At 42.8% G+C, this 23,779-nt stretch overlaps 1 protein-coding gene across 1 annotated transcript in view; it reads right to left on the reverse strand.

Annotated features, from left to right (window-relative positions):
• Positions 1 to 2,451: 2,451 nt before the first annotated feature.
• Positions 2,452 to 23,779, reverse strand: part of LOC309568299 (nicotinamide N-methyltransferase-like) — a 54,755-nt gene continuing 33,427 nt past the window's right edge. Inside the window, exons 4-5 of the mRNA XM_082273967.1 lie at positions 17,887 to 18,094; positions 2,452 to 2,982 (exon numbers count right to left, since the gene is read on the reverse strand). Of these exons, the coding sequence (XP_082130093.1) occupies positions 2,544 to 2,982; positions 17,887 to 18,094 (647 nt within the window). The 3' untranslated portion in view covers positions 2,452 to 2,543. The remainder of the gene's footprint in view (positions 2,983 to 17,886; positions 18,095 to 23,779) is intronic.

The raw sequence follows: 23,779 nt of genomic DNA on the forward strand, positions 1-23,779 counted from the left end.
GAATCCCCTAACGTTAATATTATGAACAATTATGTATCCTAATTCATGATATACAAAAAGTGATAAAAAAAAATGATTGTTATATCAAATATCCATACAATCCCATGTTATTAATTATTATTTAAGATAAATCCAAAGTAAAGTCCATATATCTAAAAGTAAAGTGAAGTGTAGAAAAGATAATTGAGAAACATAAAACTGTGATAAGGGCCACAACTTCCACAACTGTGATCTACTGTGCCCTTAAAGAAGGGCGCTCACCGGATATCCATGACCCCCCTATTACAGTGGGAGTGGTCACGGTAAGCATGTTTGTAAAGCCCACCTGGTATACAGTCTCCACCAACGCCTTCAGCATTTTTTACCACGCACACAAAGTCTGTTTTAGTTAAATGCAAACTAAAATTACTCACATGAGAAAATATAGAATAGCGCTTTGTATATACTGGCAAAAAGGTGTCCTCCTGGATTGGCCGGACTATCCTGGACCATTGTGCGTTATGATGCCACAGCCCAATACACTGCACACTTGTATACTTCTTAGAAGGGGATGTCTAGGCCAAACTGCTTTGTAACAAACACATTTTACTTGAAGAAAAAGGAATGTCAATAGTCAATAAAACAGAACAAGTTCACAAGTTGCATCTTTATTACACAATCTAATATTACTTCAATGGAAATCCAGTGCCCATATTGAATACTAGCTCCACAAAGCAAGTAAACAATGCTTACCAATTATGGGCAAAAATAATATGTGTCTGATACCTGTACATAGATAAGCCACCATTCTTACTCATAGTCACATTTCTACTGGTAAATCCAGCTCTGGCTATAGTAAATTATACAAACAGACTAAAGTTTGGAGCAGTAACAGAGTGAGCTTAAAGTTTGAGAAAAAAACATTCCCCTCTAGGTGATCTCTGTACATTGCAGGGATTTTAACAAACGTAGTTACAGATTCCTAACTTTTGTTATTCTGAAGTAATCCCTGTGTGTTTTTCTGTGCTCATGTGGAAAGTGAGTCTAATGGGAGTGGTTTCATAATTATCAATCAGCTGTGCAGGACACTAATGAGGAAAGCTGCTCTGCCTGCATCCCTTTAGATGTGTTCCTATTGGGAGTATTTCACCAAAAATGACATTTTTGTTCCAGGGGATGCCTGATTTTTTACTTTTTCTCCTAGTGTAGACTTCTGGGAAAATCAGTGAGCCAATTAAACAAGCTGAAATTATGTTGCTGTGAGGCATTCTGTACACATTCTGTGTACGTAACACCTCCAGGTAGCTATATTGCATTGCATTTTCAGAAAATTACAGCGGCTGCAGACTGAAAAGGAAAGGTCATTTTTAATAACATTCAATTACAATATAATTTGTGTCGCAATTGTATACGTTATATTATTTTTCCCCACAAATGTGCAGTTACTCCTTAACTGATGAAAGATATTGACTTCAGTCACCCGGCTCTTAATTTGAGAATAAATTGCACCACAGTACCTGCAGCTAGAGAGGTCACTGAGGGCTTGTTTAAAGCTGAATTACAATTTGTTGAGAGCATGTACTCTAATTACTTGAATGACCATAGCTTAGGTCACAGGTTCAGATTAATGTGAACTCCAGGAAGATACAAAGGAAGAAACAAAAAACAACACACACACATCATGAATGCAGTTATGTATTTTATTCATCTGGATACATGTACTTTATTGGTCATTTACAAGTTTTAGAAGCAAGGATATAGTAATGGCTATCATGATCTGTCTGGTTTGGCTATATAGGTTTCGGCCCTAGTGCAGATCTCTTTCCAACCCCCACCCTCCTTTACTGTGCCTAAACCCTTCAGCCCATGCTATACTATTATTACTATTGGGTAGAAGAAACAGTTCTGCCCTTTCATCTGGCTACAAATAACAACACCTGGCTTGCATTTTCTATGTGGTCCTAAGTGTAAAACACTGGGGGCTAGGGAAAATCATGACCAGAAAGGGTCCAGTATCAGCTGCAAGTGCAGTTTCTGTGCCACTGCATCTGTTCTTGAATTATCTTGAATTATCTAGAATGCCTTGACGGTCATAAATGTTTACTAATATAATGGAAAAAAAAATCTCTTAAGACCCCGTTCACACTGGGGCGACGCTACTTCCCCGGGCGACCTGTGAAGTCGCGGTGCGCTGCTCGCACCGCGACCTCTGAGCGCCCGGCACGGACTTCATATCATTGAAGTCAATGCAGGTCGCTCCAGGTCGCCCCAAAGAAGCTCCGGACCCTTTTTCTAAGTCGGAGCAACTTGTGTCGCTCCTATTAGAACGGGTCCACAGCTTCTCTATGGAAGGCGACCTACGGCGACCTGTCAGGCGACCAGGTCGCCTGACAGATCGCCCCAGTGTGAACGGGCTCTTATTTCAACTTGGCATAGGATTTAGTTGACCTGTGCTGTTTCACTAGCTCTATTTCACTAGCTTTGTTAAATATATTAACAATTTGGAAAGCAGCAGGAGAAATTACTGATAAAGACCTGGTTAGAAAAAAGTCATGTCTCTTGCCCTATGAACATGATTTACGGGCATGGACAAAGTAATATTTATCCTGATCAAAGATGCCCTCTCCTGGTTTTTCAGTACGTGGAATGATCTTTAGTTTCACTATTTCAAAGCCAGTCTCCTTAAATGCCATCTCCAGTTCTTCCTGGGTAATGGCAAGACAGAAGAATCTCTTTTGAGCAACATAATAGTAAGTACAGTTAAGCACACTCTGAATTACTACGTGACCCCCTGGTTTAATGAGGCCGTTAAGATTCCTCAAAGCATTGGTAAAAGAGTCAAAATCTTTGCAGGCTACTTCTAAACAGAGGCAACTAATCAAGCAATCAGCTTGTGGTATCTCCACCGGGTCAAATGGGTTCTTCTTCAGAACATCACATTTCAGAACTTTTGTCACCATTCTACTCAGTTTTTCCTTCTTCTTCTTACAGCTCTCACTGTCACTGAAAGAGGACACCGTAGAGTGTTAGGATTGCACATATTTATAATATTCTGTATAATACATAAGTTATTATTAAATTATTGAAAGGAACCAGGGTACTTGGTACCAAGCTGAGTAAAAATCTTGCCTCCTTTGCGACCCTCTATTAGCAATGGAATGGGAAGAATAGGTTCCATTAAATTTGCTTTAAAGTTGGTTTTGCCACTTGCTGTGCCCTTCCCCATTCCTAACTACTTACCTGAGTCCTGTATGGATCTAGTGCTGTACCTTTCTGTTAGTCTCCTCTCCTCTCTCCACACTCTCACAGCTTGGCTGAGATAAGCTGGAGCCATTGGCTTTTGCTCCTGTCAGTCAAATCCTGTGAGCAGTAAGTGGGGGATGAGGCCAATAGATGTACACAGCCCAGTTTGGGATTGAGCCTGCATGTCTGCCTCCATGGCAAGCACTTTCTATGAGGGCAGATGCAGAAGAGGAGACGCCAAGATGGCCGACAGGAGATCCAAGAAGACGAGGTTCCAGGCCACTCTGTGCAATAGCATTGCACAGAGCAGGTAAGTATACACTGTTTATTATTTTATTAAAATAAAATAGTATTACTATCACTTTAACCACTTCAATACCGGACACTTTCACTGCCTTCCTGCCCAGGCCAATTTTCAGCACTATCGCACATTGAATGACAACATGCAACACTGAACCCATATGAAATTTGTATTCTTTTTTTTAGACAGATAGAGCTTTCGTTTGGTGATATTTAATCACCACTGGGATTTTTTTTTATTTTTTGCTAAACGAACCAAAAAAGACTAAACATTTTTGAAAAAGAAAATGTTTTTCTTAGTTTCTGTTATAGAATTTTGCAAATAAGTAATTTTTCTTCTACACCGATGTGCGCTGATAAAGCTGCACTGATGGTCACTGATGAGGCAGCACTGATGGGCACTGATGAGGTTGCACTAAAGGGAACTGATAAGCTGCAATGATGGACACTGATGAGGCTGCACCAATAATCAGAGCACTGATTATCAGTGTAAACAGTGTTCTGATGGGCATGCCACTTATTGGCAATCCTTGCCTCAGACAGACACAGCGTGTGAGAAAAAGACTACCAATAGCCGGCAAGTCTGTGATTGGACACAGCTGATCACATGGTAAAGGGCCTCTGTGATTGGCCTTTTACCTATATCTGTGATCAGCTGTGTCCAAAAGACACAGTGATAACAGAGCGAGCCCAATACGCTCCCCAGGGGCCACACAGGGGAATTACCCCCTTACAGATAGCTAAAAGAACAAATTGTCATTGGAAACTTATCTGAGAGGCAGAAATTGCCCATTGCTCAAGGAACCCCTAGCAACCTCAGGAGGAACCCTAGGGTTCCACGGAACCCTGTTTGAGAAACCCTGCTTTAAGGTATTGAAGCCAGTGTGTATGGACTGGTGCTTGTGGGGGCAGGGGCAGTCTCTGTACAATTTGGGAAGAACCAGCTATTACCAGTGGCCCCCTAGCGTTATACCAATTTCCTCCATAACACTGCACTGAGGTGGGTTTTGGTGCATTGTGTAAAAAAGCAGGCATGCTGCTTTTATTGCAACACCTCACCTCATGTTAGTGCATGGCGCTGCACTGCAGCAAAGAAGTGAATGAAATTGAGTGACATTTCAATAAGGTTGAATAAAAACACAGTGCCTTGTGTTGAAACAAAAAGCACTGCCCCTACACAATGGACATCAACCTGCACCTGTTGATGTCAGCTGGTCCGGAACTTTGCAGGTAATACCGGTAATTTCTCCCCGCTGAACAAACAGGCTCACATGGATCACAGGACAGCCTGCCACACCACTTGGGAACTTCTGACATCAAACGGATGACGCGTTTCGTTCGCCCAATCGGCAAACTTCTTCAGATCTGACTACAATTGTCTCAGGCCCTTTCATCCAGGATTTTTGCTAACTGAACCTACTTCCAAATCTACAGCTCTTGGCTTATTACAAAGGAAGCCGGGTGACACTTACCTCCAAGGAGGATCAATGGATGACGATTGAGAAATCAAGGCGTCCGAGCAGTGAGTGAATACTCCCAAATTACATTTCCTTTATATTGGTGAACCCTGCAGGGTTCCTGCATTTTCACCTGCCTCCCTTATCTCCACTTACCATGGATATGATCATTTGTTGATATGGATTTTGCACTTTATTTTCACTAAAGCCTCATTTGCTTAGTTTGAAGCTAACTTGTGGAGGGACTACAACCATAATCCCATGCAGTCATTGACCCGTGTACCCTAGATGGATTTTTTACTAGGACAGCCTATTGTCCGTCATTTGTAAATCTCAATTGTATCAGCTTGATTGGATGCATCTCTTGCTGTGTATGGTGCCTACACTTTATATCGATTGGAGGAAGAAAGATACCTTTTCAGGTTTTACATATGTGACATAGTGGATTGCACCCACCAGTCTATATCATCTGTATCAGCTTGATTGGATGCATCTCTTGCTGTGTATGGTGCCCATACTCTATATCGATTGGAGGAAGAAAGATACCTTTTCAGGTTTTACATATGTGACATAGTGGATTGCACCCACCAGTCTATATCATCTGTATCACCTTGATTGGATGCATCTCTTGCTGTGTATGGTGCCTACAACTCTATATCGATTGGAGGTAGAAAGATACCTTTTCAGGTTTTTCATATGTGACATAGTGGATTGCACCCACCAGTCTATATCATCTGTATCACCTTGATTGGATGCATCTCTTGCTGTGTATGGTGCCTACAACTCTATATCGATTGGAGGTAGAAAGATACCTTTTCAGATTTTACATATGTGACATAGTGGATTGCACCCACCAGTCTATATCATCTGTATCAGCCTGATTGCATGCATCTCTTGCTGTGTATGGTGCCCATACTCTATATCGAATTGGAGGAAGAAAGATACCTTTTCAGGTTTTTTATATATGTGACATAGAGCAGTGGTCCTCAACCCTGGCCTACAGGGCCCACTAACGGGCCAGATTTTAGGTATTACCTTGGGGAGATGCAGACTAGAATACTGCAATCACTGAGCAGCAAAGGATATCACCTGGGATGTATTTCAGTTATCTTGAAAATCTGGCCTGTTAGTGGGCCCTGTAGGCCAGGGTTGAGGACCACTGAAGGACTGCACCCACCAGTTTATATCATCTGTTTTGTTCACTGGATGGATAATTGGCTTGCATGATCTATATGTTTTTTTTTCAATTTCCCTATACACGAATGGTAAGAAATATCAGCGCTCAACCCTATCAGATAGCAGCTGGACACTAAAAACAGGCACAGAAACAAAACCTGGGTAGCAAAAGTATAAACAGTAGAACAGTGCAGCGCTCTAAAAATAATAAAACACAATGGAATAAAATCGCAGCTAAAATCGCAGATAAAACACAAAAGCAAAGTCCATCTATAAGAGCCAGATCAAAGGTCGGGTAAGAAGAATCAAAAAAGGTAGTAGGTGTAGTAGTCCTTATAAGGTGCAAAGATTCCTAATGAATTCCCAAGGAGCCAGGTGCAGATAGCAGAAGACACACACACTCCCTCCACCTTCCAGAGTGGCCTCTCACCTTATTAAGGTATTACACGGGCATTGTAAACATAGACACATCACCAACTCCAACCTCTTGACGATCCTTCCAGTTATCAATGAAGGAAAACAATCTGTAGTAAGCATGAACCTACACAGCTTCGTACTGCACACTCCTGGATGTCTCTCCGATGACAGGGTATTAAAAGGAAAAAAACGCCAGGATAGTGTAATACTGATTTTTAATATGATTAAAATATCACAAAGTGGCCTCTTACTTGTTAAAGATGGAAATCAGGCATATAACAATAGAAAGACCGGGACAGCGGGACTCGCTCGGTGTCACTCGGTCTCCTCCGTGCCAGCGGGTGACGTCAGACGCACTCTTAATTAAGCACATCGATTGAGTGCTATCCATCCTTATCCTGTTAATAATTGGCTTTGGGGAGTGTATTAAGCTGCCCGAAGGTGGAGAAGGGGTTAAGTTTCCTCTCATCTTGTTTATAGCCATACTCGGGATTGTCTGAAGTCTGAGCTGGGATTTCCCTCTAGTTCCGGCATTAGGGTATCCATAGGAACGTTGTAGAAGGACTGGCCAATCAGATTAAGGGGAGGATTATTTATAAGGTGACGTTGGACCAATCCTCTTCATCGCTGACGAAGCCTCCACCCACGGAGGCGATACGCGTGCGGAGGGAGGAGGAGTCGAGCGTCTGACGTCACCCGCTGGCACGGAGGAGACCGAGTGACACCGAGCGAGTCCCGCTGTCCCGGTCTTTCTATTGTTATATGCCTGATTTCCATCTTTAACAAGTAAGAGGCCACTTTGTGATATTTTAATCATATTAAAAATCAGTATTACACTATCCTGGCGTTTTTTTCCTTTTAATACCCTGTCATCGGAGAGACATCCAGGAGTGTGCAGTACGAAGCTGTGTAGGTTCATGCTTACTACAGATTGTTTTCCTTCATTGATAACTGGAAGGATCGTCAAGAGGTTGGAGTTGGTGATGTGTCTATGTTTACAATGCCCGTGTAATACCTTAATAAGGTGAGAGGCCACTCTGGAAGGTGGAGGGAGTGTGTGTGTCTTCTGCTATCTGCACCTGGCTCCTTGGGAATTCATTAGGAATCTTTGCACCTTATAAGGACTATTACACCTACTACCTTTTTTGATTCTTCTTACCCGACCTTTGATCTGGCTCTTATAGATGGACTTTGCTTTTGTGTTTTATCTGCGATTTTAGCTGCGATTTTATTCCATTGTGTTTTATTATTTTTAGAGCGCTGCACTGTTCTACTGTTTATACTTTTGCTACCCAGGTTTTGTTTCTGTGCCTGTTTTTAGTGTCCAGCTGCTATCTGATAGGGTTGAGCGCTGATATTTCTTACCATTTGTTTATTCTGCTTATACAGTTACTCATATTAGCTGCTCTTCATGGATATTTTCAGCTATCTGGATAAAAGGGAAATTGATCTTGGTGATATCTTCTCTAGTGCTCCAGCCCCTAGTTCAGAAGGAGATGTTTCATCCCTATTTAAGAGACTTGGTTATGCACTAGAGAAGAAGGTGAAAATATGGTGGGATATTACCACCTTTGAATATTACATCAAGAACAAATTAATCCCTAGACGTCTGAGGTGGGATGTCCCACCCAATGACGGGTTGTTAGATGAAGAATCCCTCAGTGAGTGGAGGGAATTCTTCTTAAAAAAGGGAGAACAACTGTTAGAATTTTTATTGATGAGGAAACGTCGTAAACTCAAAATTATTGACGCCCAAATTAAGGAGATTCAATCAGCATTGGAACCCTTTAAAGATAAAGAAGAGTTTATTAAAGGTTCTGGGACCCTTCAGAATAGGCTTATTAAATGGGATAATGATACCCAGAATAAGAAAAAGAAGAAATTCCTAAGGGATTGGGAGGATTTCCAAAAAAACGATATTTTTAAGTGGCAAAAAAGTCCCCTTGTGAGTGTCCCTATGGAAGAGGAAGAGAGTGGCCAACAGGATGACCCCCCCCCCTGCGACCCCCGTTCCTCCAATCAGGAATACACAAGCTGGAAATTGGAGAGCACCTTCCACCCCTGTGTATCAATATGATAATAGGAGTGGACCAGGTAATAGGGGAGGAAAAAGAGGTGGCAAAAGGGGTAAGGGGAAGAATAATAACACCCCTAGGAGAGGACAGGATAGTTATTATTATAACGACTATCCTCAAAATAATAATTTTTCCCCTAGTCCCCCTGTACAATACCCCCAAAACTCAGGGTGGCAAGTCCCTGCTCGAGGAAGGGGGAAAGGATGGAAACCTAATGCCCAGAGAGGCGGTTACCACAATAGAGCTAATTACCAACAGCCCTCACAGGTAACCACTCAGAATAGGTATGAACCCCTGAGCGAACCACAAGGTAATGGGAATGGGGCTTTTTTAGGGAATCGGGGGGGACAGGCAGTTGCCTACCCCCCCCTCCCCCTCCACCCCTGAACCAAATGGACAACTGGTGGAGAGGCCCGATACAGGAAACACCAGGGAACAAACCAGCCAAAAGAAACAGAGAGGAAAAAGAGGAGGCCGGAGGGTCCAAAGAAAAAAGATCCCGTTAGGGGCAGGGATATACAATTTAAGTGGAGTGACTCTGGGAGTTGAAGAGCTCAAAACCCTAGATAAGGGACTTAAGTTTGCTCCAGCACGTAACCTGAACAAATTTCAAACATATTGTGAGGGATTAGCTCGGTGGCGGGTGTGGATGACCCCTTGGGGGGTGCGTTTTCCCAGAGAGGTAGCCGACAAGTGCTTGCAAACAAACAGTGTGGTTTATTAAATGGTGTTTTCTTCACCAGGCTGTATGCAGCAAAACATCCAAAATAAAATAAAACAGAAAATAAATCCTTGCCTCTGTGGGCGGCTACCTTCTCACAACTGGAACCTGCCTAAGTGTCTGTCTCCAACCTACCGTCGGGCAGACTTCCTTGTCCTACAGCAGACACTCAATAGTCCTTTTATAATAGCTTCACAGGGCAACACAGTCCTTTGTTTCTTTCACATCAACAGTTCGTCTTCTCACCTTTGAGACGTATTCACCCTTGGTTACCGTCCCGGGCACACATCACTCCGGGGGGTCTTCTCCCAGGCCCACACATCCTGTCGGGAGGCACACGCTGACTGTCCTCCTGCTCCCAGCCCACATGGCTTCAGGACACAGCTTCTGGAGGCAGCAAACAATAGGAATTTCTCTGAACAAATTATAGAGCCTTAACTCCCTCATTCTGAACAGGTGAAGGCCTTTCAACTTCCTGCTGGCTAGCTCTGTAGCCAACACCCTAAATTAATTAATGGACTTTCTAAATCAGGTGGAAATGTATCTCCTTCCTGTGACTACATTCCCAGATTTAGCTGACTTCCTGTTACATACCCCCCCCCTCTTGTTTCAACCCTAGGGTTGGGACACAGATTTCCAGGCACGCATGTGTCAAGCACTGCTGACTCACTGATAAGCCTCCTATTATCCTCAAGTTTCCGGATGAAACTGTTTTGTCATCTTCATTGACGGATTTCTCATAAATGCCACACAGTTTGTCTCTCATCTCATATACACATTCTTCAACTGCATTTTTGGCATCATTTCGCTCCTTCTCGTTTCTGTCATCTTCATTGACAGCTTTCTCATAAATGTCAGACAGCTTGTCCCTCATAACCGTCTGTCCAATCCACCACGGAGGACCGTGATCCATAGGCAACTCAATTGGGCTAGTCTTAATGTCTTCAACATTCTTAAGACGCCTCTCTCTGCAATCCATAAATGTTTTCCACAAAACTTTGAGAACCTTTGCTTCACTAAGCTTTGTTCCAAGTAGGGACTCTTGACATCCCTCTGTGACTTGAGTTGCCTCTCCATACATCTGTACACAATCATTGACTTTTTGTTGTAAAAGGGAATGATCTTCCTTCTTGAGCTTTGCTTGCTCTAAGATGCTGTGCAGAGGATTTTCCAATTGAGACAACAGGCTGTCACACATTTCTTCAAAGTGACCCCTGTTCCTTTTCCCAGAGATATCAATATCATTCACCAAACATTTCATATTCATAGGCAGATCTGAAGCATTTGCACTCATCAACTTCTTAAACTTTTCGCCCTCCTGAGCGAGTCGCAGTAAAGGCCTACTATTTGATTTGATATTCAGTTTATATTTCTTGCCAAACTCTTCACAGAAGAAGCCAACCAGATCATCAACTTTCCTTCCACCAACATAGGGGTCAAAGGCAACAACACAGTTGAACCCAGCGATCTGGGTGGTATCCATTATAGACCTCCTCTCTGCATCAGTGAAGAAGCATGGAACTGCAACACATTCTTTTACAGGTTTCTTCAATGCACTTTCTGCTGAACTATTTGACCGCTCAAGGTCACCTAGTTCTTTTTCTCTATCTGAATTCCACATGGAATGCATCTCAAGATCACGATCAAACTTCTGCCACCCGTCTTTCACCAGTTCCATTTTGGAAACACTCCCTGAAAGGCACTTATTCATTTGCTTCACGTTTTCACCAACAGCCTTAGTTTTCTCCACTAGGTTTTCAGCCTGAACTGAGAAATCACCACATTTCTTACTCAGCTCCTTTGTTTGCTGAAGTTCTAATGATACATTTTCCAATGCTTGAAGTTTTTGAAGGAACGGTTTATTCCAAAGGGGTGATTCAAGCCACATGTCGTCACATTTCTGAGGCTCACTCAGGACAGACCCCAAAACACTGATCCTTTTAAAAACTGCATCAGGCACACTATCCCCTCTTTGGGACAGATCCTCTGTTGCCTGGAATTCCTCTTCCAGTTCCTGCAACGGAATCTTCATCTCTTCTACTTGCTGTTCTAAGGCTCGCTTAGACTTTTCTAGCTCCTGAACGCTTTTCACAACATCATCCTTGGAGCTGACCAAATCTTCCATTTCTGTACACAGCTGTTGGTTAACTCTTTCTAGTTCAACCTTCCACTCTAGAGCTTCCTCCAAAGAGCGAGCCAAGAACAGGGCTTTGCTCTCGTTATCACGCACCTCCGTTTCTGCACGTGCGCGTTCTTCTGCATATTTTGCAGACACAGTCTTCTCTTCACCAAGCATCTGATCAAACTTCTTTTTCACATCTTCAACACACTGTAATGAACCAACGCTTTCTTCCATGCGTTTTTTCATATCCGCTATCTGAGCTTGCAATGTTGCGACTTGCTCTGATAGGTTTTTCTTTGCTTCCGCCTCCTCTTTTAATTGTTCCAGGAAGCCATTTTTCTCATCTTCCATTTGTTTGAGCTTTGTGCTAAAACTCAGCCTTTGACACCTCTCTTCCTGTAAGAGTTCCTGCGTGTCTTGCAGCTGCGATTCCAAGATAGAAAAATCTTCCGCAATTTCTCTAGATTTGCTGTCTGCTTGAGAAAGCTGATTTGTAACATTGTCCAACTCAACCTGCAGTCGGTTTGCCTTCTCTGACAGTTTAGCACACAATCGGTCACCTTCTGACACCTTGACTTGCGATTCCAGAAGCTGTGCCTCTACTTTTTCCCTCTTATGTTCACAATCTTCTTTTCCCTGCATAAGAGCCTTCACCTCATTGGCTAGCATCTGGGAATAAGAATGTAATTCTGCCACACAGGCTTCTTTCTCCTTTAACTGCTGCTGGACACGTTGGGCTTCCCCTTTCCAACTTTCACAGTCCGCACGCCATTCATCTACCACATTGCTTAAAGTAGTGAGCTCATACACAGTACTCAGTAATTTAGCCTCTCTTTCACTTTTCTCTTTGTCGCTGAGAGACAATGTCGCTTCCAGAGCAACATTCTGTTCCTGCGACTCCTGCAGGTCTATTTTTGTAGCTCCCAAAGACTGAAGACTTTTTTCCAGCTGATTACGCAACTCCAACATATCAGCCATACTTTGCTTCTGCAAAGTCTGAATTTCACTTTCCTTTTCCATGAGGATGGTATCTTTCTCCATTATAGTCTCTCTGCGTTTTTTCAACTCGACCAAAAGAAGAGCAGTGGATTCTTCCCACTGTAACACATGAGACTTGAGTAGTTCATTCATTTCCTGCAAGTTTCTATGCTCCATTTTAAGCAATTCCAAGGCTTGTTCCTTTTCTTCCATTTTCCGTTGCAAGGCATCCAACTCAGCCCTGCACACATACTCGGTTTCCTCCAAACCGATGGCCTCCATTGGCTGCTGGCGTCTCTGTTTCCAGCCTGCCATGCTCTCTTGATGAGCCTTTTGTTGAGCTGCAAAGCTCTGCTGAAAATCCGCATTTGCCTGCTGTTGAGCTGCATTTGCTTGCTGTTGAGCTGCATTTGATATAATCAGATGTTTCAACATCTCCTCCATTTTGAGTTTACTTTTCATCTGAGCACACTGCGTCTCCATAGCGGTTTCATCAGTGTTGCTAGGGACAACAACCTTCCTCTTTAGTAGACTCTCTTTAGGCATGGATGGGGCTGGTTCAGACGGCAACATCCCCTCCATCCATAGAATCCGGTCTCTCATTTCATCTATCTTTGCATTTTTCAGGCGTTTGGACCGCCCCATCTTCAATAACTCCACAAACAAATTTTTCACAGTCCAGCAAAAATTTTTCAGACCACTGTCTCTTTAACACATGTAGTTTTTCTCTCTCTCTTGCAAGATCTCTTTTCCTGCACACACAGTTTGTGCAGTCACTTGCACCAGACACAACAAAGTTCATCAAATAATTTTGAGACCGCTGTCTCTTTAAAACACTTTTTTTTTTTTTTTTTTTCTGTCAGGATCTTCTCTCCTGCACACATAGATTGTGCAATCTCATGCACCAGACAAAGTTCATCAAACATATGCACTCCATTGCAGGGATCTCTGCTTATGCCCACTGCATACCTCCACCATATGTGAGGGATTAGCTCGGTGGCGGGTGTGGATGACCCCTTGGGGGGTGCGTTTTCCCAGAGAGGTAGCCGACAAGTGCTTGCAAACAAACAGTGTGGTTTATTAAATGGTGTTTTCTTCACCAGGCTGTATGCAGCAAAACATCCAAAATAAAATAAAACAGAAAATAAATCCTTGCCTCTGTGGGCGGCTACCTTCTCACAACTGGAACCTGCCTAAGTGTCTGTCTCCAACCTACCGTCGGGCAGACTTCCTTGTCCTACAGCGGACACTCAATAGTCCTTTTATAATAGCTTCACAGGGCAACACAGTCCTTTGTTTCTTTCACATCAACAGTTCGTCTTCTCACCTTTGAGACGTATTCACCCTTGGTTACCGTCCCGGGCACACATCACTCCGGGGGGTCTTCTCCCAGGCCCACACATCCTGTCGGGAGGCACACGCTGACTGTCCTCCTGCTCCCAGCCCACATGGCTTCAGGACACAGCTTCTGGAGGCAGCAAACAATAGGAATTTCTCTGAACAAATTATAGAGCCTTAACTCCCTCATTCTGAACAGGTGAAGGCCTTTCAACTTCCTGCTGGCTAGCTCTGTAGCCAACACCCTAAATTAATTAATGGACTTTCTAAATCAGGTGGAAATGTATCTCCTTCCTGTGACTACATTCCCAGATTTAGCTGACTTCCTGTTACAATATGTTAATATTCAGAAATTTGTTAGGACAATTAACGTGAAAAAATATTGCTTATCCAACCCTATCCTTAAGAACACAACTAATACAGATTCCTCTGCACTAACTAGTTCATCGAGCACAGTTATGCCCAGTTCCAATTTGCGGAATAAATCAGTATTCAATCCTCTTAATAAAAACAATAAATTTATTGATGTCTTCAAAAATATGGTCTGTAAGGACCTGGAGAGTTTGAAGGTTAAAAGGATATCGGACCCACAATATATTAAAGCAGGTATAAAATCTCTTGAAGATAACAAAGGAATTGTGATCAGACCTGCCGATAAAGGTGGAGGTCTGGTAGTACTGAGTCTGGAATACTATAAAGAGGAGATGAACCGCTTATTGGCAGATAGCGATACATATGAACTATTAAGGAGTGACCCCTCTTTGAAATTCAAAGGGGAATTGAGCAAATTAATAGAGTCAGGCAAACATAAGGGAGTCCTCAACAAGAAAGAGTCACTTTATTTGGATCCACTTTTCTGTAGAACTCCGATTATCTATTGTCTACCGAAGGTGCACAAAGACAGGGAACGCCCACCGGGAAGACCGATTGTCAACGGTATTGATTCCGTGACATCCCGGTTGGGCCAATTTGTCGATGTGCACCTTCAACCATTAGTAGTGTCTACAGAAGCCTACTTGAAAGACACTAAGCACATTATCCAGCTTCTGCAAGATGTGCCCTGCGCTTCTAATTCTATTTTAGTTACAGCGGACGTAGGTTCGCTGTATACTATCATAGACCATGAAGAAGCAGAGGCAGCAGTCAAGTGGGCGTTTGCAACATCTAGCCTTCCGAGGAAACTTAGGAGTTTTCTCCTAAGTAGTTTATTCTTTTGCCTCTCAAGAAATTATTTCTGGTACGGCAATAACTATTATCTCCAGAAAAGAGGTGTGGCCATGGGCGCCCGTTTCGCTCCCAGTGTGGCCAACCTATTTATGGCCCACTGGGAGGAGGAGGTGGTGTTTCATGACCGTCCCCCCGAACTGGTGTGCTATAAAAGGTACATCGATGACGTGTTCTTTGTGTGGAACGGTGAAATGGACCACCTTGAGACATTTATGAGTAAATTAAATAATAATAACAAAAACATAGTACTCACATGGACCACTAGTACTACCAGTGTAGTTTTTCTGGATCTGGTCATCTCAAAGGGAACCAGAGGGTTCATGACTAGTAACCACTTCAAACCAACAGACAGAAACGCATACATCCCTCTCGACAGCTGCCATCATGCCTCTTGGCTCTGTAACATTCCGAAAGGACAGTTTGTCAGGCTAAGACGCAATTGTTCCTCAGAAGTTGACTATATGGAACAGGCCAATGTCTTATCTGAAAGGTTTTTACAGAAAGGTTACAATAAAGAGAGACTATCTAAGGACCTCTCAAGTGTCAAAGAGATTGACCGTAATACGCTGTTAACTAGTGGCCCCAAACGAGAAGCACCAAAGGGTGATGTAAGGATTGTTTTAGATTACAATATTCAATACAAAAAAATTGAAAGTATTTTTAACAAACATTGGCCCATTCTGATGCAAGACCGAGTGCTATGCGACCATCTCCCAGCCAGACCACGTTTTGTTTATAAACGGGCACCTACTTTGAGGAATATTTTATCCCCAGGAGTAGTAGATCCTCCAGTGGAGGCACATAATAAATTGTTTGCTTTCCTGAAAGGTTTTTATGCATGTGGCAAATGCATTGTGTGCCGTTCTGCGAAAAAGAATGTGAAGCGCAGGAAGGATTTCGTGGCTCAGGCGACAGGTAGAGAGTATAAGATCAATGACCTTATTACCTGTGCGACTACTGGGGTTGTGTATGTGATCGAATGTAGTTGTGGACTACAGTACGTTGGTAGGACCTCAAGAGCCCTCCAAGTAAGACTTGCTGAACATGTTAGGTGCATTAGAAAGGGAAAATCCCCCCATTTTCTGTACCAGCATTTCAAAAACTTCCATAACAAAGACCCCAAGGATATGAAATTCTGGGGCATTGAAAAAGTTAAAAAGCATTGGAGGGGCGGCAACTACATTCGCCAATTAAGTAAAAGGGAATCCTTTTGGATTTACGAAATGAAAGTTGCCGTACCCCGGGGTCTGAACACGGATTTTGATTTGAATTGTTTTATTTCTGATCGATAAATTATTCTTTTATGTTCATCTCTATTTTTATTTATATAGCTACATGTGCAGTGTCCTAAGTAGTTGTATTATCATGTTTAAAGTTTTTATCGTTCTTAACATGTATCTTTATGATGTATATATTTTTTATGTATCTTCCGTGCCAACGGGTATACGGCGTCATACGCTGTTGTATTATTTTTTAAACTCTTAATTAAGCACATCAATTGAGTGCTATCCATCCTTATCCTGTTAATAATTGGCTTTGGGGAGTGTATTAAGCTGCCCGAAGGTGGAGAAGGGGTTAAGTTTCCTCTCATCTTGTTTATAGCCATACTCGGGATTGTCTGAAGTCTGAGCTGGGATTTCCCTCTAGTTCCGGCATTAGGGTATCCATAGGAACGTTGTAGAAGGACTGGCCAATCAGATTAAGGGGAGGATTATTTATAAGGTGACGTTGGACCAATCCTCTTCATCGCTGACGAAGCCTCCACCCACGGAGGCGATACGCGTGCGGAGGGAGGAGGAGTCGAGCGTCTGACGTCACCCGCTGGCACGGAGGAGACACCGAGCGAGTCCCGCTGTCCCGGTCTTTCTATTGTTATATGCCTGATTTCCATCTTTAACAAGTAAGAGGCCACTTTGTGATATTTTAATCATATTAAAAATCAGTATTACACTATCCTGGCGTTTTTTTCCTTTTAATACCCTGTCATCGGAGAGACATCCAGGAGTGTGCAGTACGAAGCTGTGTAGGTTCATGCTTACTACAGATTGTTTTCCTTCATTGATAACTGGAAGGATCGTCAAGAGGTTGGAGTTGGTGATGTGTCTATGTTTACAATGCCCGTGTAATACCTTAATAAGGTGAGAGGCCACTCTGGAAGGTGGAGGGAGTGTGTGTGTCTTCTGCTATCTGCACCTGGCTCCTTGGGAATTCATTAGGAATCTTTGCACCTTATAAGGACTATTACACCTACTACCTTTTTTGATTCTTCTTACCCGACCTTTGATCTGGCTCTTATAGATGGACTTTGCTTTTGTGTTTTATCTGCGATTTTAGCTGCGATTTTATTCCATTGTGTTTTATTATTTTTAGAGCGCTGCACTGTTCTACTGTTTATACTTTCCCTATACACGAACTGGCCAGTTATTCTGATTCCTTTTATCAGTGATTTCCATTAGCAGCTCAGTACCTTGATTGCATGAATACATCTAATTGGTTTCTATTGACCCATACACTTGACCATTGCTGATTAGATTGGATGTTAGCCCTGTGAATTTAGCTGAAAGTGTTTCCACAGACGTTCATGATGCCACCTAGTGGACAGTAAAGCACTTTAGTTCACTGTTGCTTCCATATCACATCCAACCTAACCAGCGCAGCATGGTATCATCAGGTCTATAAAATGTCTATTGTTCAGTTTGCTTTTGTCATTTAACCTGCTACACCACTTGGTTTATTTTAGTAAATGTATGTATGCCCTTGTTGTGACTTATTGTCGATTGAGGCCATTATCTCCCTGTGGCACCCCAGCTCAGTCTGGTTTTTGCTGTTGTTTGATTCACAATTGTGACACACCTGTTACCTTCCAGCTCACACACAAACTTAATCATTTTAGTCCAGTCAAATGCATCAGGATCCTTCCTTAGCCACTTCTGCATCTGTGTTCGGTTTTGCTCAAGAAAGTCAGAAGCGATGATATTTTTGAAAGCTTCACAAGCAGAGAGAAGCTGATAAATACTGGGTCCAGCTCCAAAGTCTATTAGTAGGTCTCCTTTAACACCACCTTAGGGGACAAAAAACAAAGAGAATCAGATTTATTCTGATAACACTGTGGTAATGTATAACATACACTTGTATGTGTGCTGTAGTCAGTTGGGCCCTGTGTAACAAATTGAAGGCCTAAAGCCCTGTACACACGCACAGATTGTTGGCCAACTGATCGGCCAACTTTTGTCCAGTGTTGTTTGTTGGTTGAAATGTGCTCTAGACTTGCACTGGACTTTTGTTGGCCAACAAAAACCAACTTCAGAAGTGATGTCATGTTCTGGTTGACTTTCAGTGTGTTTTTTCTTCTCTGAGCATGCCCAGTCTTGCTCATCTGATTTTTGTCTGCCGAAATCTTTACTGACTGAGGAACAATCGGCCGTTCTTTGTTGGCCAACAAAAATTTTATAGCATGCACACCAGATTTTTTTCGGCCGAAAATTCGCAGTTGGTTGTCGGAAGCATCATACTAACAAGCCGGCAGATCGGACGTTGGCCAACAATTTATGGCCAACAATCGTGCGTGTGTACGGGGCTTTAAAGTGTTACTAAACCCATTACCCTGCATTCATTATATCTGGTCCCCCATACTACACAGACCATGGAAATTCAATAATTTTAGTAAATATAAACTGCTAAACACCTTTTCTTATCAGCAGTATATAGCAGTCTTGTGATTTCTATTAGTTCCTGGTGAAGCTTGTAGGAGGAGTTTTCATACTGCACTGAGCTGTCCTATGAGGCTGCATTGCACCCGACCCTCTGTCTGGACAGTGGTGATTGGCCCTGTGCTGATCACATGCACTCTCCCAAGAAAAAAAAAAACCTCTCTAGCAATTCACACCAAACTGAGCATGTGCAGCCTGACTCCAAAGGCTCTGACATATCCGGACATATTTTGGAGTCAGTGGAAGAAGAGGAGAATCAGTGCATTCAGGATCAAATTAGCCTTTTTACACAATGCAGAGGATTAACCCCTTAGGTTGCACAGTGAATATAACAAGCATGCTTTACTGCATATACAGACTGATTTTACTGTTGTGGGTTTAGTAACACTTTAATATCAAACTACCAGATGGATTTTGTGCTTAGTCCTTTTTACCACTCTGTTTTAAAATGGCAGTCCTTAACACTGAATGACCATAGGATGAATATTTGAAAAGCTTTTCAACAGTAAATTAAGCAGGTTCCAAAAGAGTAAATACTACAGTACTGTAAATACTACAGTAAAAAATGTTTAACACAGTGAAACAAAAACTTCACACAGGCTGGAATTTGGCTATATGACTATAAGCCCTGGTTCACACCAGTGTGACTTTGAAACCGCGCTTCTTCAGCACGGTTTCAAAGCCGCAGATCAGTGCAATTTTCAAGTCGCGATGAAATAGGCAAAAAGTAGTGCAGGAACCTTTCTCAAAGTCACTGCAACATGAGTCATGGAAATGTGAACAGTTCCAATGGGGTGCGACTTGGAACTGTCAAATCGCATGACAAATCGCATTGGTGTGAACGAGGGCTGAAGCCTGTGTCAATATGAAAATGTGGCTTGACCTCCTTCCAAGCTGCATCAAACTGCTTTAAGCTGCTTTCCCCTAGACTTCTATAGTGTTCTGGACCTTTTGATGCTGCTCAGGAGGCATTAAAAATGTAAGGCACTTCCTGGCAAATGGTCTTTATTCTTTTGCTTTTGCCCTGAGAGGATGCTGCTGTGAAATCTATCTTGCTCTCCATGCCTTTGGGACCTAGGAGCCAAATGTTGCAGGAATCGTCCCTCCTACAAGAAATCCTGAAGATGCTGGTTGTTGGAAGATACACTATGCTACCAAAAGTATTGGGACATCTACCTTTACACGCACATGAACTTTAAATGGCATTCCAGTCTTAGTCCGTAGGTTTCAATATTGAGTTGGCCCACCCTTTGCAGCTATAACAGCTTCAACTCTTCTGGGAAGGCTGTCCACAAGGTTTAGGAGTGTGTCTATGGGGATGTTTGACCATTCTTCCAGAGGCACATTTGAGAGGAGGCCGGCACATTCCTTGTCTATAGGTAGCGCTGGCCCTGCATTAAACATGCCAACATAAGTTTCTGGTCCCCATCTAGTTGGCCAGATGGTGAAGAACAAGTGTTTCTTTATCAATGACAATGGAAATCCCCCCATAGGTTCTTTCACTAGTTAGGATTACCTATAGCAGATGAAAGAAAATAGGTACACCCTTGGAAATTGACTGTTCACTGCCTTGTTTAGTACAGCCATGGCCATACGTTTTGAGAAGGACACAAATATTAACTTTCACAAAATCTGTTTATCAGATGTTACTATGGTATACTGAAGTATAATTAAAAGCATTTCATAAGTGTCAAAAGCTTTTATTGACAATTACAATTATGAAAAGAGTCCATATTTGCAGTGATGACTCTTCTTTTTCAAGAACTCTGCGATTAGCCCTGGCATGCTGTCAACCAACTTCTGGGCCATATCCTAACTAATGGCAGCCCATTCTTGCATAATCAGTGCTTGGAATTTGTCAGAATGTGTGGGGGTTTTTTTCACCCACCTCTTGAGGATTGACCACAAGTTCTCAATGGGATTAAGGTCTGGGGAGTTTCATGGCCATGGACCCCAAATATTGATGTTTTGTTCCCCAAGCCACTTAGTTATCACTTTTGCCTATGGCAAGGTGCTCTATTATGCTGCGTATGGTTGTGTTTTTAGGCAAAATTGTGAGAAGCAACCCCACACATGAATGGTCTCAGGTTGCTTTACTGTTGTCATGACACAGGACAGATGGTAGGGTTCACCTTTTCTTCTCTGGACAAGGTTTTGTCCAAATGTCCCAAACAATCGGAAAGGGGATTCATCAGAGAAAATGACTTTACCCCAGTCCTCAGCAGTCCAATCCCTGTACCTTTTGTAGAATCTCAGTCTGTCCCTGATGTTTTTCCTGGAGAGAAGTGGCTTCTTTGCTGCCCTTCTTGACACCAGGTCACCCTCCAAAAGTCTTCTCCTCAATGTGTGTGCAGATGTACTCACACCTGCCTGCAGCCATTCTTGAGCAACCTCTGCACTGGTGGTGCCCTTATCCCGCAGCTGAATCAACTGTACGAGATGGTCCTGGCACTTGCTGGACTTTCTTGAGTACCCTGAAGCCTTCTCACAAATGCAATAAACATTTTTTTATGGGATTAATTCATTTTCATGGCAAAGAGGGAGTTTGCAGTGAATGACAATTCATCTGATCAGTCATCATAACGTTCTGGAGCAGGGGCAGACATGCAGGAGGCGCCATCGCGACCCTGCCCCATGCTGCGGGGGGCTCGTACAGGCCTCCTGTATGCCTAGATAGGAAGAACGGCAATGGCGACTGAGAGTGAGCTCCCCCATCTTCAGCTGAACTGTAAATTGGCACTTTTGGAGCTGGTCACACTGTTTAGACCTAATAAAGTGAAAGCACAGCGTGTGCTGTACTCTCTGCCTCCCCCTACAGTGCAATACCCGGCAGGAAGTTAAAGTGGAGTTCCAGTCCCCCAAATCCTTTTTTTTTTTTTTTTTAAACACCCCTCTGTACTTTTTATACACATTTAGAACATGTCCTATGTGTAGTCCCTGTACTTTGTGTTAAAATATTTGAAGACTAACCAGATCTCTGAGGCAGGCAGGTTCCATGTCATCTGTGGGCATCTGAAGCCCTCTTCTCTTGATTTCCGGGATTTGGTGCAGCTGGCATGCACCTCCCGATCTCGTGCTTATGCACTGAGCGTCTCTCTGTCTTCCCGACAGGTTGCCATAATAATGGAGGCCTCGGCGGAAGTTCCCGCCCCATCGCTATAGCAACCTGTCAATCACGACATCCCGATCCTCCATTTCCGGTCCTGAAATAATGCGAGATTTCATCACTAGGCGATTTGCAAGAACTCCTGGGTTACATAATGCCGCTATCCCAGGAGCCCTTGCAAATCGCCTAGTGACGTAATTGCCTAGGGCCTAGACGGCGGCACCAGGAAATGTTGCAGAAGAAAAGGTTTGTGTGTGTGCGCACGCACGCGCGCGCGCGTGTGTGTGTTTGTACGTATGTATGTGTGTATGTATGTTTATATGTATCTGCGTGTACATGTGTGTGTGTTTATATATGTGTGTGCATATGTGTGTGTGCTTATATATGTGTATGATTATATATGTGTATGTATATGTGCTTATACTGTATATGTGTTTACTTATATATGTGTATGTGCTTATATATGTGTATGTATGTGTGTTTACATGAGTGTGTGTATATATGCACATTACTTTTAATCCTGACCCCCTATATGTGTACAATCAGAACTGATGTCTGTCATCTTCCTCTTGACAATACCCCACAGATTCTCTATGGGGTTTAGGTCAGGTGAGTTTGCTGGCCAATCAAGCACAGTGATACCATGATCATTAAACCAGGTATTGGTACTTTTGGCAGTGTGGGCAGGTGCCAAGTACAGTTGGAAAAGGAAATCAGCATCTCCATAAAGCTGGTCAGCAGAGGGAAGCATGAAGTGCTCTAGAATTTCCTGGTAGAGGGCTGCGCTGACTTTGGACTTGAAAAAACACAGTGGACCAACACCAGCAGATGACATGGCTTCCCAAATCATCACTGACTGTGGAAAATGTTGCATTTCATTTGGAAATCAAGGTCCCAGAGTCTGCCGGAAGAGTGGAGAGGTACAGAATGAAAGTTGCATGAGGTCCAGTGTGAATTTTACACAGTCAATGATGATTTGGTGTCATCTGCTGGTGTTGGTCCACTGTGTTTTATCAAGTCCAAAGTCAGTGCAGTCCTCTACCAGGAAATTCTAGAGTACTTCATGCTTCCCTCTGCTGACCAGCATTATGGAGATGCTAATTTTCATTTTCCAGCCAGACTTGGCACCTGCCCACACTGCCAAAACTACCAATACTTGGTTTAATGATCATGGTATCACTGTGCTTGTTTGGCCAACAAACTCGCCTGACCTAAACCCCATAGAGAATCTGTGGGGTATTGTCAAGAGGTAGATGAGAGACACGAGACCCAACAATGCAGACAAGCTGAAAGCCGCTCTCAAAGCAACCTGGGCTTCCAAAACACCTCAGCAGTGCCACAGGCTGATTGCCTCCATTCCACGCCGCATTTATGCAGTAATTCATGCAAAAAGAGCCCCCAGCAAGTATTGAGTGCATACTATACTGTACATGGACATACTTTTAAGTAAGCCAATATTTCTTAATTAAAAATCCTTTTTTTTTTTTTTTATTGGTCTTATGTAATATTCTAATTTTCAGAGATACTGAATTTTGGGTTTTCACTAGCTGTAAGCCATAATCATCAAAATAAAATAAATGCTTGAAATATATCACTCTGTGTGTAACACATCTATATAAAATATGTGAGTTTCACTTATTGAATTGAATTACTGAAATAAATTAACTTTTTTTATGAGATGCACCTGTAGAAGCACCAGTGGCTGATGTGGTATCTTGGGTCAGCTTATTAGATGAATTAAGAGAATCATTGAGAGTGGCATCTCTTTACTCAAATGCTGTTTGAGACTACATGTAATGGGGGTCATATATGTCCAGTGAGTGGGCTGTGTGCTTAAATGTTGCTGGTGGAAGAAGACACTGAATATTCATTATTGTAGGAATCCATAAAGAAAAATAGTTTACACTTGGTTGGAAATACCTAATGGCTG

Source organism: Pelophylax lessonae, assembly GCF_965119305.1.
Source record: "Pelophylax lessonae genome assembly, chromosome: 12".
Classification (NCBI taxonomy): Eukaryota; Metazoa; Chordata; class Amphibia; order Anura; family Ranidae; genus Pelophylax; species Pelophylax lessonae.